This window comes from Orycteropus afer, unplaced genomic scaffold, assembly GCF_000298275.1.
Source record: "Orycteropus afer afer isolate SDZICR_OR568_19922 unplaced genomic scaffold, OryAfe1.0 scaffold00151, whole genome shotgun sequence".
In the NCBI taxonomy this organism is placed as follows: Eukaryota; Metazoa; Chordata; class Mammalia; order Tubulidentata; family Orycteropodidae; genus Orycteropus; species Orycteropus afer.
In genome coordinates, this window is record NW_006921738.1 from 6874940 (window position 1) to 6893633 (window position 18694).

General features: G+C 41.8%; 1 protein-coding gene across 1 annotated transcript in view; it reads left to right on the top strand.

Annotated features, from left to right (window-relative positions):
* The window catches only part of PLXNC1 (plexin C1), a gene marked incomplete at its 5' end in the record, with an annotated part of 198296 nt that overhangs the window by 123366 nt on the left and 56236 nt on the right, over nucleotides 1-18694 (top strand). Inside the window, 8 exons of the mRNA XM_007946147.1 lie at nucleotides 355-442; nucleotides 4238-4441; nucleotides 4556-4741; nucleotides 8864-8966; nucleotides 12833-12934; nucleotides 13229-13332; nucleotides 17475-17513; nucleotides 17744-17868. Coding sequence (XP_007944338.1) covers nucleotides 355-442; nucleotides 4238-4441; nucleotides 4556-4741; nucleotides 8864-8966; nucleotides 12833-12934; nucleotides 13229-13332; nucleotides 17475-17513; nucleotides 17744-17868 — 951 coding nt within the window. The remainder of the gene's footprint in view (nucleotides 1-354; nucleotides 443-4237; nucleotides 4442-4555; nucleotides 4742-8863; nucleotides 8967-12832; nucleotides 12935-13228; nucleotides 13333-17474; nucleotides 17514-17743; nucleotides 17869-18694) is intronic.

Sequence of the window (18694 nt, forward strand, 5' to 3'; positions counted from 1 at the left end):
ATTCTGTTCAGTGAAAACTTTTCCAGGTATACAGCTAATGATCTGATTATATGTGGCAATATGACATAACAAAATTCAAATACTATAAAAGAATTTGGGCATTTTCCTAGAAACAAAATAGGATCTGACTTGCATTTTTTATATTTATGCTTTCTTGAAAGCCGTGAAATTGTAGCCAATATCTTTAAAAGACTTCTAAAATTATCCTGCATTTGAAATTAAAATTACTTAGGTTGCTCTCCAGTGTAACTGAGTCTAATATTAAATGCGAATAAATTGATAGCTGTGTTAAAATGTGCAAAATGCCTCTGTGTGTTTACTATGAGACTCTTATTGTTGCCTTTTTCCTTGCAGTGGTGGTCAAAATATAACCATCAAGGGCAGAAATTTTGATGTCATTGACAACTTAATCATTTCACATGAATTAAGAGGAAACATCAGTGTAAGTCTTCAACTACTTTATAAATAGTTATTTACAAGAATGGTTTTGTTTTTATCATGTTGAAATCTGTGGAGGAATATCTTTTATTTGTCGGCCTTTGATGTAAAGTTTTACCTGTTGCCTGTTCCATGCCATCCGTGTTATATGTTATAAGGGAATAGTAAGACCTCCTACTTGTAATTGAGCATGGAGAGTTATAGCATACAGGACTGAGGAATGAACTTGAGGAAGGATGGCTAGACAACTGCCTTAGGACCATGCAAGAGAGTATTAGACTGAAAACTTTTCCCTTCACTCTGTAGGCAACGGGGAGCCATTGAAGATCTCTGAGCAGGGAGTGATATGTTATAGGTATGCTTTATGATGATTATTCTAGTAATAATGTGGTGGATGGTTTGAAGAGGCAGTAACTATGGAAGACTAGGAGATGTGCTGTCTTCTCCTTGTGTGATATGTGGCAAGTTACTTTAATGAGATGGTGTTTATCAATATGGGTGAAACTGCTTTGTGATTGCTGATGGCATGAAGTAAAGAAGAGCATTTCGGTAAAGAGTAGGTAGTGGTGTTTCCATTTCACAGAGAGAGTTGATGATCAGAGATGTTAAAAGACTTACCAAAAGTCCCTGCAATCTTTCCCTGCCTTTCTCCTTTTCTTGCCATTGTCTCTGTAGCCCTATTTGATCTCTTCTGATCTCACCCCTCTGGCTTTTCATCTCCCCTCAAAGTGGAAATCATAAGAGGGGTCTGGTCCCCACCCCTCATCTAGTTCTCACACCAACACAGTCACAATCGTGCCTCCTCACTCTCTTGGGAGCCTCTAGCTGAGGCTTCTGTGCCAGGGCTCAAGGGGAGGTGAGGGATTCGAGTACAGGTTGGGGCCCCCAAGTGTGCTTCTAAACTCTTCCTGAACACTCATCACTGTACTGTCTTCCTCTTTTCTCCTCTTTCTTGAGGAGAGATGTGAGAGCAGGCTCTCTGAGGCCCAACCTGACCACTTCCCACCAAGGTTGGCAGGTCTGAGAGAAGCTAAAAACCTGGTCCCTCTCTGGGACCAGCCTGGACCCAGGGTTTAGAAACAGGAGGCCTCCCAACACACCTTCCTTACAGCCTGTCCCACCCATATCTGCCTACTGACACACTTCAGAGCCAGGTCTGGGCCTCACAGTTTCTGATCTCAGCCATTTCTGCACTATTGAACATGTCTGGTTAAATGATTTGTATACATTGACTCTAATCAGAGGCATTGATTGTGTTTGTTGGTGGATTTGCTCTCTTTCAATGCTCTTCCTAAATCAATGCCATCAAGTAGATTTTATTGAGCATCTACTATGGGCAAAATATTTTGCTGTTTGCTGAGACAAAAAGATAAATAAGAGAGTCATGCCCTCATGGAGGGAGATGGCAGATCTGCTCTGTGATTGATAGTTGAGGGCATCACTGGGGTGTCATCGAGTTCAGGTGCTCCATTTCCCTTCCAGCTCAGAAACCCTATGAATCCAAGAAAGCATTATGGGTTCCCACATGAAACAGAAATTAAATATGGATGGAAAGTGGCTCTGGTAGAGTTCTTGCCTTCCATGCAGAAGACCAGCTTCGATTCCCAGCCAGTATACCTCATGCACAGCCACCACGTCTGTCAGTGGAGGCTGCTATGTTTCTATGGCACTGGACAGGTTTCAGCAGAGTTTCCATGCTCAGACAGACTAGGAAGAAAGGCTGGTCAGCTCCCTCCAAATACCAGCCAGTGTGAACCCTGTGGCCCACAATGGGCCAATCCCATTGTGCATGAGATCGCCATGAGTTGGCAGCAAACAGCAATAACAGCAGAGGTGGGGCAAGATGAATAGGATTTAGACAGGTAGAAGCAGGGAGGCAATTTCAGGTACAAAGGGAGGATACTCACAAGCTTTGATGGGAACATCCATCAGGCTCGTTCAGCTGGAACTTAGAGGGTGGGTCAGAAATGAACAGGAAGGATGGCTGGACAACTGCATTAGGACCATGTCAAACTCTGCCCTTCACTCTGTGGGCTTTGGGGAGCTATTGAAAATCTTGGAGCAGGGTGTGACGTGACGTAGGTACGCTTCATGATTATTATTCTGGCAGTAGTGCAGAGGATGGCGTGGAGAGGCAGTAAGTAGAAAAGGCTGGGAGATCAATTAGGATACTTATGCAGATGGCCAGATGCATTTGAGATGCCAGCAGGACATCTGGGCTGAGGTGACCACCAGGAAGTTGGTGGTCGTGGAAGCTGAGACTGCTGACTGAGGAGATGAGGAGGCTAGAGATGACCCAGTTATCTTTGTAGGTGTTATCGTTTGAGTGGGAGAGACATCATGGCAGTTGAGAGCACAAAGGAAGAAGAAGAGAGTGCCTAGGATAGAATCTTACACAACTGCTTTCTTCTCAAGAGTGAAAGAAAATAGGATGGCCAGTTAAGGTGGCTGAGAAGTTGCTTGGAAACTGGAGAAAAGGAGCATTTCAGATTGTAGGAGGTGGTCACTGATGTGAAAATGTGCAGACTTGTGGATAATGAGGTTGGGGTGATCCTAGTAACCTTTCTAGAAGGCAGTTTCAGTAAAAAGGTCAGCCTGCCAGGAGTTCAAGATTGAGAGGCTGCCAAGAAGGTGGAGTCAGTGGGAATAGTGGTTTTCATTATATTGATGGAAATGTGAACTAGAGATTCAGGGAGTCCCTGAGTAGTGCACACGGTTCATGTGCTTGGCTGGTGAGCAAAAGCTTGCAATGTCAAGTCCACCCAGAGGGGCCTCAGAAGAAAGGCCTGGTGCTGTGTGTACTTCTGAAAAGTCAGCCACTGAAACCCTACGGACAGCATGTCTACTCCGACACACATGGGGTTGCATGTTTCGAGGTCAGCTCTGTGACAGTTGGTGGAGGGCGGGTCTTGCTTGTTCCAGTCTCAGCTCTTGGCATCAGATTTTCTTACCTGTTGCCTCTTTCTACTATCTTTTTTGATTCTGGTGCTGAAGAGGAACGAAGAGAGAAATTTCTCCCCACGAGTTTTAGTAGTAGTTGCACTTCTCCTTTAAAATATTCGTCAACCCGCTACCCACCAGCTCTCTCTTTCCATACCTGCAAATGGCAGTTTGTGTGTTTGGTGTGTGTTTTTGTTTAATAAAGTGGACCATACTTTATGCATTGTTGCTAGTTTTTATTCTCTTCACTTCAGCAATGGAAGTTGCATTTTCCCTTTTACTTTTGTTTTCTCCCATTTTCTGTTACTCCTGAAAAGCCTTTTCCTCCTTGTGGTTAGTGACTGCTGCTAGAGCTCTGTAGGAGCTTCCCCAGCAGAGATTCAGCCAACAACAAGTAGGTCAGGAGCTGCCCTTCATTGAGTATCATCTCCTCCCTTCTAGTAGCTTCCCCAGACTCAGCTTGCTGGCTTAAAGGACACATGGGCCCTTTTGCCCAAAGTCTTCCCCTTTCTCTAGCCGACTTCTTCACGCATTGCCTGTTTTCCCATTGCACAATCTTGACTGCTTCCGTTAGCATGAATCATATTAATAGCAGTGTTAACCGTTTTTGTTGCATGTTTACTGTTTGCCATACACTTTCTAAGCACTCTTACATGTGTAATCTCATTTAATAGAGCCCTCACAACCTGTAAGATAAGGTAGTGTTGCTATCCCCATTTTACAGATGAGAAAACCAGCACACAGAGATGTTAAATTACTCAGGTCACTTTGCTAAATACCAGAGCATTTGTTAAATACCAGAGCTGAGATTCTTTCATGAAAATTATTCAAATGTCATGTTTTTTTTTTTCTCCCCCAGGTATCTGAATATTGTATGGCGACTTGCTGCAGGTTTTTAGCCCCCAACTTAAAGACCTCAAAAGTGCGTACAAATGTCACTGTGAAGCTAAGAGTACAGGACACCTACCTGGATTGTGGGACCTTGCAGTATCTTGAAGACCCCAGGTTTACTGGGTATCGGGTAGAATCCGAGGTGGAGTCAGAACTTTCAGTGAAAATTCAAGTATGTTTCCTTTTCTGGGGTGGGATGTACCCCCCCTCATCTGGAAAGGTGTGCTTACATGTGTGAGTTGCCATGTGTATCCTGATTTCTTCATCTTTGTTTTCTTCTTCACAGAAAGAAAATGATAACTTCAACATTTCCAAGAAAGACATCGAAATTACTCTCTTCCATGGGGAGAATGAGCAATTAAACTGCAGCTTTGAAAATATTACTAGAAATCAAGATCTCACCACCATCCTTTGCAAAATTAAAGATATTAAGGGTGCAAACAGCATTGCCTCCTCTTCTAAGAAAGTCCGCGTAAGTCACCTGACAGTCCCACCTCTTATTTGTACCTGATGACCTGTAATTTCTCAGCTACACAAGAAGTCAGAATGAATTCTTTCAAGGACCCTTAGATCTTTACTTTAAATAGATGATAAACAAAACTGGTACTGCAAGCCCAAGCATAATTCCTCCAAAATTGCTGGCAGAATCTATCCATGTGCCTGTTCGAATGTCAGAGTCTTGAACACACCATTGTCTGTAATACTAATGAGTCTTGATAGCTTTTGTTCTACCCATACACTTAGACTGTAGCATCTGCAAACAGAATCTCAGGACCCACTGAAGAAGGAGCTGTCATTCTTTTCCCAAATGCAGAGGTGACACATCTCAGCAGAGACGCAAGATGAGGGCCCCTTCGGTACACTTGCAGGAGCATTAGACTCCGATGGAGACCAAATAAACTGGGTCATAGGCTGCTTCCTTTACCATGAAGTCGTACTTGCTGCAATTAATCTTTTCCCAGACACGTTTGAGGGACTCATCACGATTATATTTATGTCCCACTATAAGAATGTGAGACCGTAGGGAAGAACATGTTAGAAGTCACCATTTATAGTGTTCATGCCATAGAAGGCTTCTCAGAGTCTATACCAAAAATGCTTTATGATCTGTACTCATAAATAATTGGATAAGGGCCAAGAAAAAAGAACAAAAAAAGCAGTGTTCATGTCCCAGCTGCACCAGTTAATATCTGTGTGACCTTAGATAAGTCCTTTATTCTCACTGAGCCTCCCTTCCTCTATCTATATGGTAAAACCCAAACCCACTCCCATAGAGTCAATTCTGACTCATAGTGACTCTAGAGGACAGAGTAGAACTGCCCCCTAGGGCTTCCAAGGCTGTAAATCTTTACGGAAACAGACTGCCTCATCTTTCTCCTGGGGACCACCTGGTGGGTTCATTCGAACCCACAGACCCACTGACCTTTTCGTTAGCAGCCCAATGCTTTAATCACAGCACCACCAGAGCTCCTTATCTATATGGTAAAGGGGGATAATAATAACTATAAAATCAATAGCAACAATTAAACTAAAAGGTACTACCACCTTTCACATTAGTTGAGAAAAACCTTCATCATTCATAGACTAGTTCCTGAGCACTTACATTGTGACAAGAACACACCAATGAAGAAAACAGACAAAAATATCTGCCTTTATGGAGCTTAAATAAAGAGACATATAAACTCACTGCCATAGAGTTGGATCCGACTCACAGCGACCCCTCCTTGGGTTTCCGAGGCAGTATCGCTATGGAAATAGATTGCCCAATCTTCCTTCCGAGGATGGCCAGTGGGTTTGAGCCACTGGCCTTCTGGTTAGCAGTCAGATGCCTTAGGCACTGCTAAAGAAAATAAATTGGAAAATCTGTTTTTGTTCTTGTTGTCAGTTACCATGGAGCTTGCTTTGAGCTATGGCCTCCCATGCTGAACAGAACAAAATGCAGCCGGACCCTGCACCATATTTTGTAGTCACTGGTATGCATGAGTCCATTGCTGTGACCACTCCAGGGGACTCATCTTCCAGCAATAAATCAGGCAATATCCTGTTGTGATCCAGAGTTCTCACTGGCTAATTTTCAGAAGTGGATTGCCAAGTCTTTCTTCTTTGTCTTAGCCTGGAAGGTTTGCCAAGCAAGACCTGTCCACCATGGGTGACCCTGCTGGTATTTGAAACACCAGCTTCCAGCACCATAGCAACATACAAACCACCACGGTGTAACAACATGACAGATGGGTGGTAGGAAAACATAGGTTCGATGGCAGTAATTGTTATGGAGGAAGAGAAAGCAGGGAGAGAAACAGGAGCATGGGGGCACTGTTGCAGGTTTACAGTGGTATGCAGAAAAGGCTTCCTAGTGAAGGTATTTGAGTAAAGACCTCAAGGAGAAGAGGGGACAAGCTATGGAATATCTGAGGTAGAATGTTCCAGGCAAACATCTCGAGGCAGGAGCATACCAGGTGGGTTTGAGGACCAGGAAGGAGGCCAGTGTGGCTGAAGTAAAGTGAGCAAGGGGAAAAATTCAGAGGTTAGAGAGGTAAGAATGGGGTGAGGAGAAGTAACAGCTCATTACCCCATGGGCCATCGTAAGGACCTGGCTTTCAGGAGTGAGCTGGGAAGCCATTGGAGGGTTTTAAGCAGAGGAACACTATAAGCTGTTTGGTTGTTGTTAGGTGCCGTTGAGTGGGTTTTAACCCATAGTGATCTTTTGTAACAAAGAAGGACTGCTCCATAGGGTATTCTGGGCTGTAATCTTCGTAGATAAGGTGTCCTGGTAAAGTTTTGCTTGGCTGCTAACCGAAAAGTTGGCATCTCAGACCCACCAGCTGCTCTGCTGGAGAGCGATGTGGCAATCCACTTCTGTTCAGATGACAGCCTGGGAAATCCTATGGGGCAGTTCTGCTCTGTCCTGTAGGGTCACCAAGAGTCAGAATCAACTCCGTGGCAAAGGGTTTGGTTGTTTTTTTCAGAGAGAGGGGGAATCTTTGCAGAAGCAAATCAACACATGCATGAAAGCCTTGCCCCTGACTTTTCTTCTAAGAATTGTATAGTTTTTGTTTTCACATTTGGGTCCTTAATTCATCTTGAATTTGTTTTTATGTACAATATGAGGTAATGTTGTTGTTGTTATGTGTCGTGGAGTCAGACCCAACTCATAGCGACCCCTCCTTGGGTTTCCAAGGCGATATCACTATGGAAGTAGATTGCCCAACCTTCCTTCCAAGGAGTGGCTGGTGGGTTTGAACCACCAACCTTCTGGTTAGCAGTCAAGTGCCTTAGGTGCTATACTACCAGAGCTCCTGTATGAGGTATGGACCCCATTTTATTTTTCTGCTGGGTGATTTTGAACTACCAGCCTTTTGGTTGGTAGCCAAACACTTAACTATCGTGTCACCAGACCACCTGATGAACTGACTGAGCTGAAATAATGCATTTCATCTTCACAACAGCCCTTTGAAGCAGGCACTATCGGTGTCCCATTTTAGAGATGAGGAACGTGAGGACTGGAGCATTGAGTAATTGACCCATGTCCTGTGGTCACGAGGAGAGCATGTGGCAAAGCTGGCAGTTAGAGCCTAGGCTGTCTGGGTCCCCATCTCCAGGTACTTTGCTCACGTGTCTCCATAGGAGCAGCCACAGTTGCAAGGACAGAAATTAATCTTAATGCTTGTATGGATGTCAGTGGAAAATAAGATTTGATAAAGAGGTTTTTTTCTTTATAAGTTTTAGGAAATTTTTTTAACCAAAAAATGCTAAAACTGGAAAAGACCCTTAGGGATCGTCCCGTCAACTTTGCCAAACTGGTTTTCACCACAAAATGCTTTATTCAAAATAGGCCTTCCAAGGAAACCTGAGATGTGAAGGAGGTAAAAGTTGAGTTGTTTACTTAGAATAAGAACCCAAAACCCACTGCCACTGAGTTGATTCCAAGTCATAGCCACCCCCACTGGGTTTCCAAGGCTGTACATCTTTATGGAAGTAGATTGCCTCATCTTCCTTCCATGGAGCAGCTGGTGGGTTTGAACCACCAACCTTCTGGTTAGCAGCCAAATGCCTTATGCACAGGTTAACCATTTGCTCTCAAGTCGACTCTGACTCATGGTGACCCTATGTGTGTCAGACTAGAGCTATACTCCATAGAGTTTTCAATGACTGTTTTTTTTTTTTTTTCTCCCAATAATAGATCACCAGGCTTTTCTTCCAAATTGCCTAGAATTACCACCCTCTCGGTTAGCAGCCAAGCATATTAACCATTTGCACCACCTAGGGGTTCCACCAACAGGTTACCATCTCTCTATTGCCCTTACTTCTACAATTTAAAACCCCCAGGGCAATGAGGGCCAAAGTTTTAATTCTATGTCTAGTCTGGCACACCTCAACTTACATATCAGGTAACTGAGAAACAGTGAGTATTCTTGATTTGCCCAAGGTCACACAGTTAATCTGCCCCAAGGTGAGGACCTGAACTCAGATGCCCTGTCTAGCTCACAGACTCCTTTTGCATCTTAGGGAAAAGCCATTTGGGGAGAAACAGAAATAATGCCCATAAATATGGTCTCTAGTTCTGTTGGGTCTAAGTCCCTCTTTGTCTCATTAGGTCAAACTGGGAAATTTGGAGCTCTTCGTTGAACAGGAGTCAGTCCCTTCCACTTGGTATTTTCTGATTGTGCTTCCTGTCTTGCTAGTGATTGTCATTTTTGGTAAGTGCCCTGTTTAATTTTGTCAGAGAAATTATTCCCTGGGGCCTCTCGTCAGGCAGGCCGACTTTCCACTTTCAGGAGCTGTTTGCTTCAGTGAAGTATTAATGGATGAAAACTAAAATCAAAACTTTGGGAACGGAATAATGATTACATGTTGGGGGCTTTCTAATTATTTTTTAAAGGGTGCTTCATTAATATAAGGCTGGATTAGAAAGATAGTGTCTTGATGTTTGAGAAATAGAATCCATTTTGTTTTTGTTTTCCTTTGAATTGTGATGATAAATACCCAGTTTACATTATTCCCTCAGGGCTCTGCTGGGGCTTTGAACTCACAAGACTTGGTTATCTCATCTTGGCTTCTCACCCTGCCAAACACTCCATCCTAACCCTACTTTTCCTGGCAGAATATGCTTTAGAATTATGACCTGTACCGGCTACAAAAATGTTTCAAGGCTCTTTCCAGTACAGCGGCCCCACTGTGGTTGCCCACTTACTCATTCTGGCCCAGCAGTGTGTTTTCTTTGGCCCACGCAGCATTTTTTTAAAAACAGTGAAACAGTTGACAACATTTAAAAATTGGATGACTTCCCATTTAAAAATCTCTTGAAAAATGGGAAGCTCTGGCAACATTGATCCGAATTTTTCCATAGTATCAGTTTGCTGAACTGACTAGCAGCTATCCCTTTGAGAAAAGTCATGTGCTCGTTGGATATTCACTAGTCTCCACTACTCCCTATTGTCTCCCTTCAGGCCACTTAACTCATTTATGCACCTGGCCTTTGTAGCCACCTAGTTGGTGACCTCTGTTCCTAAGCTGCTTCTGGTTTTAAGTCTATTTTCTCTCATCCTTCTTAGAAAACAAAAGAATTCTTCTCAACCAACTAAGGTTGTTGTTGTTATGTGCTGTCGAGTTGGACCCAACTCATAGCGACCCCTCCTTGGGTTTCCAAGGCAGTATCACTATGAAAGTAGATTGCCCCATCTTCCTTCCGAGGAGTGGCTGATGGCTTTGAACCTCCAGCCTTCTGGTTAGCAGTCAAGTGCCTTAGGCACTATGCTACCAGAGCTCCCCAACCAACTAAGATAGCATTTCATATTCCTTGATGTAACACAAGTGTTGCCTTTCTAGCATTATAGGCTGACTGAGGAAGTTACTAATGTCTTCCTCCAGAACTTCACTCCCTCCCTCATTCATTCATCCATCCACATAATGTTTATTGAGCACCTGTTATGTTGCTGGTAACTATACAAGTCTCTGAAACTAGAAAAGGTGAGTGAAAGTCTGGTTCTTTCCCTTGCGTGGTTCACAGTCCAGTGAGGGTAAGGTTTGTGTGTATGGTTACCTGGCTTAATGAAATGAATTCATTTTGTGGAGGCTTCATTTTGCCCTGCTGATTATTATTTCAGGTATTTTTTCATGCTGTTCTCAAGTTGGCTACTCCTCTATCTGGAATCCAAAATTGGGCTTGATATTTTAATAAGGTCCTGGCTGATGTTTAAGAACATGATCTGTAAATTCTAACTGCTGGGCTCTAGTTTGAGAATCTGCCACTGTTAAGGAGCCTTATGTCTAACAGCATCACTATGGACTCAGGTCCACTTGGTGACTTAGAAGCCTCTGATCTTTTCCTGACCTATGTGTGGCTCTCCACTCCTTTCCCCTCACATCTTTTGTGGAATTGTTTATGCTCTTTAAGGTGAAGTGGGCGAAATTTGACACCTTGCTTTTGACTTCATTCGCATCTGCAAAGCCCTTTAAAATTCTCAACCCCTTCTTACAGTGATGCCAGGGCTGTATATGTCATCATCAGATTGAGTAAGTGTGCTCTTTAGCCCATCAATCACATCATTAGTGAAAACACCAAACACACCTGGCCTAGTCTGCCATCTGCAAAACATCTCTACTGTGGCCTTCTCTGTAGACTGTAGGCAGGAAAAGCTCACCTTAAGATAGTGGCCTGTTAGTTCACTTTGCATGCAGTAAGCCACTGTTACTCAAAGTGCAGCCTGGGGAACAATTGTCCCAATGGATGGTCCTGAAAAAAAGGGATTCTTTGGTCAATGAAGTTTGGGAATCATTGCATACTCCACCCCTTCTTTGGGATGCACAATGCACAGTATGGTTAGGACTGTTGACTTTGTGAAGTTGTTCAAGGAAGAAGCCTAACCAATTGCTGTCAAGGCATTTCTGACTCATGGCATCCCCATGTGTGTCAGAGTGGAACTGGGCCCCATAGGGTGTTCAGTGGCTGTTTTTTCATAAGTAGATCACTAGGCCTTTCTTCTGAGGCATCTATGGGTGAAATTGAGTCTCTAACCTGTTGGTTAGCAGTCAAGCACGGTTGGTACCATTCAGAGACTTTGCCAGTGAAGAAGGGTGTTTAATTTTATTTCCTCTAGCATCACTCCTGAAGGAGCCCTGGTGGTGCAGTGGGTAAGTACTCAGCTGCTAACCTCAAAATTGGCAGTTGGAACCCACCAGTGGCTCCATGGGAAAAAGATGTGGCAGTCTGCTTCTGTAAAGATTTACAGCCTTGGAAACTCTATGGACAGTTCTACTGTGCCCTACTGGGTCTCTCTGAGTTGGAATTGACTGGGCAGCAATGAATTTTTTTTTGTTTGTTTGTTTGGTTTAACATCATTCACACTGACTGGTAGCTGAGCCCTTTTATCAGGTAATTCCTATCAAAATCCCCAGGACAAATTTTCGAGAATAATAATAATAATAATAATTAGTACTCATTAAGTACATTGCTTTAAATGTTTTCTTCGTGTTATTTCTTGTAATCCTCTCCCTCTTGCAGTGATGTAGGCACTCTTACAGAGAAGGCAGCCAAGGCACAGAGATGCTAAGGAACTTACCTGAGGTCAGTCAGCTAGTAAATGGCAGAGCAGGGATATGAACCTGAGAACCATGCCCCTTCCATGTATTCCCTCTACAGCACAGTTGAAAGCAATAGGAAGTGGAGAAAGACACCGTAATCCAGATATGGGGTTCATTGTGGACCACCCATCATGCCAGCCTATTAGGTCTATGCCAGTTTGGCTTATGTAACTAATCATGGATCTGTGATTTCTTTCTGCATTTGTGGCTCAATTTTATTTCTCCAGGGATGTTTAGAAACATTAAAAAAAAGAATGGAACAATATAAGTGGCCTGTGGCTGTAGAGAACTTGGCTTGTTTCATTATTTTTCAGCCAACTGGGATCTTTGGTTACAAGTGAAGGTTATTTGATTTAGTTTTCACTTTTAAGATGAGTGGATTTTTTTCTGTTGTATTTTAGCATCTTCTTCTTTAGAGTGACCCCTCACTGGGAATTTTTGTTTTTATAAAATCCACCTCTTAGATACTATTTTCTAGTGTGTGTGTGTGTGTGTGTGTGGCTGTGTGTGTGTGTGAGAAAGAGAGATTTCTTTTTTTTCTCTATTTTATTGGCATGGTCATCTTTATCTCATTATTATTATTATTATTGTAAAAATATAGATAGCACTACATTTACCAGTTCAACATTTTTCATATGTACAATTCAGTGAGATCAATTTCATCAATCATGTTGTGCAACCATCATCCATGAACAAAAGCCCGATGCTTCCTAAACAATAACTACCCCCTGCCCTATTCCCTCCCACCCCTGGTAACTACTTTTAAATTCTTGATCTCAATCTGTTTACCCATTCTATGTCCTTCATATTTGTGAAATCACACAATGTTTGTCCTTCTGTGATTGACTTATTTCACTCAGCATAATGTTTTTAAGGTTCATTTATTAAAAAAGAAACTGTGAAGGTTGGTTTATGGTTTTGGTTTTCCCTTTGAGTTTTGAAGTTAGCATTTCAATCTGATGCTGAGTCTCTGTCTCCTCAGCGGCCGTGGGGGTGACCAGGTACAAATCCAAGGAGCTGAGTCGCAAACAGAGTCAACAGCTGGAGCTTCTGGAAAGCGAGCTCCGGAAAGAGATACGTGATGGTAGGCTCCAAAATTTTATTAGTAGAGAAGCAAGTCTTCTTTTTTTGTTTTAATCCTTAAAGGGAGATGGCCACAGTAATGAGAAATGTTTGTATAATAGATGACAACTGAACAGCCAGGCCTGGACCTGGCTTTGTGTTTTATTTCAGCTCTTCTCTGCAGCCAACCAAGTAATTATCTATTGTTTCTTCTTTAATGAAAACCAAGGTCATACTCTGCGTTAGACAAAACAGCAGAAGATCTTATCCACTGTTTGTTGAGTTAAAATATTGCTCTTGGGATTCTGTTTTGCAGGCTTTGCTGAGCTGCAGATGGATAAATTGGATGTGGTTGATAGTTTTGGAACTGTTCCCTTCCTTGACTACAAACATTTTGCTCTGAGAACTTTCTTCCCTGAGGTAAAAGAGCATTGATCATATTCCTAAGGTTGAGTCTTGAATAATAATGAAGGTGCTTGTTGCTGTTGTCAAAATGACTGTGCTTCTGAAGCAGCAGTAGATAATGTGCTTGGTACAAAATAACGGCTTAAGTTTGAGCAGAGCAGGGAGCAGGATAAGAATTAATTGCATTGATTAGGGTATAAAGCAGTGATGGGTCACTGGCAATTACTCCTTGTCTGGTGACAAAAACCTAGGAGGGACAGAAGTTTGGAGTGATGATTTTTGCTTTATCTTACTACCAGTTCAGAACTGAATTTGTAGCTGGGAAGTGAGCTAGTTTATTTAAAAATCAATAAATTGTGGGCTGGCCAATTCCTTGTGTTTATCTGCATGACTTACATTGTGGATGCTAGATTATTCCCTATTACTTCTCAATTGGAAATGGAACAGACTACCAGCCTAAAGGGAGGGAAGTAGACATGGCTAGAATTTGACTTGATAAGTGTTTATGGTTCTCTTCAGCAGTTATTCTCTAGCTGATCAGTTAGTATCATCCTCATTTAATGGAAACAACTGCACGCAATGATTAATTTGTTCTAGATCTCTGAGGAGTATCTACTCAACCCTTTGGGTTTTCAGTCTCACCTATGTTCTAACACCTCCATATTCTCACCCACTCACTCAGCCTTCTTCATTTACCCTCCCAAGTCTTTGGCGAGGTACACTCATTCTCCGCATTTTCACCTCCGCATCCTGATTCCCCCGCTCCACCATATTGCCCTATTTGTCCAGAATGGGGACTACGGAAGGCCCAACCTCTGGAGCACGTCAGCACCAATTAGTACATTTGTATCTGGACTTCTGAGCAAAGCCCCAGATCTCTCCAGGCCAAAGGAGAGCTTGTATCACCTTACCAGAAGCTTCCCAGCAACCCTTGGCCAGAAGCCTAAAGTTCAGAAACCTAGACACAAGCAGTAAGCAATTTCCGGCTCCTCTATAATTGTAGAAGTGGATACGGTGATATGTGACGTGTGTCTTGAGGTTGGGACACCTCCATAAAACACCCACCATATTTTTTTTGTCCAAGCCTTAGTGTTGTAAATCAAGAAGGCTATAAATAAGACTTCAGCCTTTTGCATTTGTGAAGTCTTTTTTTTTTTCTTCAAAAAAAGACTTGTCCTCTAAGAGTATAGGCACTGAGATTTGGCAGAACACCGCCTGGGGGACGGGAGTTGAGTTCCCTGAATCAGGATGACTGCGCAAAGGTTGCATCACGAGTCCTATTTCCCAGCTATTTGAGATCCCCATTAAGAATTTAATAGCAATAAAATAACAGAGATTTCTACCATCAACATGAGTACTGTGTGGGCTTTTACAGTTAATGATTGCCCTTGAGTGCTGAATAGAGTAATCCGTGGCCTAAAAAAAATTTCCTATCTTCTAAATTCGGTAATCAAGAGCAAGATAAAGTGATGAAGGTAAAGGAACATTGTTGCAAGTTGAATGTATTAAAAAAAAAAAAAAAATCATAGGAACAATGCTGTATTATTTGAGGAAAAGAGAGAAAGTTATAAGAAAGCAAACTGATTTAACTTAGGGTTATGTATAATCTTGAAAGGCATAAAACTTGAAGTCAGAAGGGATCATTAAAGAAGAGGACCCAGAAAAACAAGCATAAATTTGTCAAAACCCTATCAAGGAGACCTAAGTCAAAATTGAGTTTATAGTAATTAAAAAAGGATAGAATAGGGGAACCTATTATATTATGACAATACCAGTTGAAATGCATTCTAGGCTGCAGGAAAAAACAAAACAAAACAAAAAAAACACTGCCATAGACTCAATCCTGACTCATAGCAGCCCTATAGGACAGAGTAGAACTGCCCCATAGGGTTTAAACGTAACCAAACCAGACTCACTGCCATTGAGTTGATGCCAACTCATAGCAACCACCATTGGGGTCCCAGGATTATAAATCTTTAAGAAGTAGACTGCCTCATCTCTCTTCCATGGAGCAGCTGATAGGTTTTAACCACCAACTTTTGTAGTCAGCAGCCAAATTCCTTAACCATTACACCACCAGAGCTCCTTCCCCGTAGGATTTACAAGTGTATAAAACGTTATGGAAACAGATTGCCTCATTTGTCTCCCATGGAGCAGCTGGTAGATTTGAACCACTGATCTTTCAGTTAGCAACTAAATGCCTTTACCATTGTGCCACCAGGGCCTCTGGTTGCAGATAAATTCTTGTATTAATTAGACCCTTCGTTGATTGATTGAAGTCCCTGAGTGGTGCAGACAGTTAGTGAGCTCTGCTGCTAACTGAAAGTTTGGAGTTCAAGGCCACCCAGAGGTGCCTTGGAAGAAAGGTCTAGCAGTCTGTTTCCAAAAATCAGCCATTTAAAACCCTATGGAGCACAATTGTATTCCGATACCCATGGGGTCCCCAAGATTAGAAATCAATTCCATGGCAGCTGGTTGGTTACTGACTGATTGGGAGCCAAATCCTCTAGGTATGGAGCTGGAGGGCAGGGGGAAGACCTGGGTGATCAACGTTTACCAGATAATAATAGGCAAAGCCCAGAGGAAGCTGGGTTCACCAAGGAGGCCAAAGGGATCACCAGTCCTTGATTCTTGGCCCTGTTAGTTTTGGCTCCTAAAGCCTTGCCTTGCATTATATTGACTTTTCTTTCTTCTACTGAAAATTGGAGAAGACATAGGGTAAGCTGATACGCTAACCTCCTGGAAGAGGGAAATTTGAATGGAAGAAAAAAAGAGCCTGAGAATACAGGGAATCAGGCTAAACCCTCGCCATCAAGTCAATTCTGACTCATAACGACCCCCATTGGGTTTTCAAGGTGGTAAATTTTTACGGAAGTGGATTGCCCCGTCTTCCTTCTGCAGAGTGGCTGGTGGGTTTGAACCACCAACCTTCTGGTTAGCAGTCAAATGCCTTAGGCACTGTGCCACCAGAGCTTCTTTAAAGAGTCAGTATAGATTTCCTTAGTTCAGATCAAGAATAGATCTGTTTAAGCTGGCCATCTACATCTAGTTGGTTCAGCAGAAAAATATTAAGAACTAGAAAAGGCAAACCTATGGCCTGTGTTTCTACTTATTACTAGGGCAAGGGATGACCAAAGACTTTGAGGCCTTCTGCTTGTGCTAACAAATTTAAAACTTCGAAGCAAAATCTATCTTTAGGAGAAACTTATATTAATAAGATATAAAGTTCAATTATTACCAAAAAAAAGAGAGAAGAATCTGAACATTGGAGTTCATATTTTTAACCCTATTGATTCCTCTTAAATGTTATTCCACATACTTTTAAAATTTAATTGTTTAATTACAGTAAAGTTTATGACACATAAATAAAAGAAACCTCAAATTTGGAAGCTTATATTCAAGAACTACATAGCACAGCATATAAATATATTTTTAGAAATCCATGGAACAACACACTGTGGTCTAATTTGCCATAAATTAGAGATAAAAGCAATAATAACAGCTAATAGAGAACACTTGTTATGTACCCATTCAGTCTGTTTCCACACAGAGCCTATAAGGTGGGACCATTTTTCTCCCCATTTTATAGATGAGGAAAATCAAGGAAGCTAAATAACTTGTTCAAAGTCATATAACCAGTGTATGATAGAACCAGGACTAGACCCCAAGTAATTTGGCCCTGAAGTCTCCACTTTTCACTGCCCCACACTACCACCTATCTGATAATGCCATGTATTGAGACAGTAAATGCTACTAAGATAAGTCTCTTGTGAAAATTAACCAATCACAACTCAATATTTATCCTTAGAAAGGAAATTGCTTGTGAAGTGGTCTAAACATGTGCATAATCTTTAATGACCATTTCTTTAACTTTTGAGTCAATTCTTTTAAAGCATGAGATTCCTCCATCCACCAGAAATGGGACGGATGCAATGATAATTATTCCTAGAGGCTTTCAGAACTCATAGGGGTTTCTTGAGAGCTGAATAATTATTTATTATGTATTATAGGCTATGCGGCAAGCATAAACCCAGGGGCTCTTCAGATTAGCAAACAGTGTCTCTACTTTATTAAAGCGGACTTGGGTATTATAACAAAACTACACTATTCATTTCCTTTGGATGTTATGAATAATAAAAGTGTCTCCTTCCTCTCAGTCAGGTGGCTTCACTCACATCTTCACTGAAGATATGCATGTAAGTCTATACGTTTTCATTGTTAGCCCAGTGACTGCCTGACTTCCATAGTGCTATCATCATCATCATCATCTCCATTATTATTACTTTGAATTCTTATTGTGCAAGTTTTGGGGATCATGATTTCAATATTAAATTAAATAATTCATTGTCTTGGAAAACCCATTGTGGATCTACTTTTTCCCTTCAAAGTTTTATGTTATATTATATTTTATACCTTTTCTTTCCAGAACAGAGGCGCCAATGACAAGAATGAAAGTCTCACAGCTTTGGATGCCCTAATTTGTAACAAAAGTTTCCTTGTTACTGTCATTCACACCCTTGAAAAGCAGAAGAACTTTTCAGTGAAGGACAGGTATTAGTCAATTCTTTTGTAGTTTGGAAGCCTTTAAATAGAGAAAATAAATGCCAAGCCCCCTCTTTTACTTCCAGACCACTAGCCTAACTTTCTCTCCAAGAACACACACTCAGCCAGAGATTGGTGGATGGGGCAGTTCTGCAGTGGTGCTATTTCCATGTCAGATCACACCACCACAGCACAAATTCTATTTTGAAAACACACACATGTACAACTCCCCCTGAAAAACCACAACACCAAGAAAAAGCATAAGTTCTTAATAAAAAATGCAGAAGTGTTATTTTCTATTTTAATAAACACCCTTGAAATTAGGGAAAAGTATTAACTTCTTGTTGCTACTCTAGCTGAAGTGGTGAAAACACGCAAAATGTCCTGATGTTAACAACGCCATATCGTTTTTATGGCTTGAGGACGGTGGTGGTCAGAACCTGGACTTTAAATAATAATGAGAGGCAGGGTTGAGGGGGGATGGCAGGAATAAACATGTGGAGCACAGGGCATTGTTAGAGCAGTGGAACTGTTCTGTAGGATACTGTCATTGTGAATGTATGACATTATGTATTTGTCCAAACCCATAGGACTGTACGACACAAAGAATGAACCCTAGTGTAATCTCTGGACTTTAGTTCATAATGATCTATCAATCTTGGTTCATCCATTGTAGCAATGGTACCACATGAATGCAATACATTAACAATAGGAGAAATGGCATCCAGAGGGGAGAGGAAAGATGGGAGAACTCTCTGAATTTTCTGCACAAAACTTCTGCAAACCTGGGGACATCAAGCTCAATTGGCATAACATACTATACAAAACATTGTTC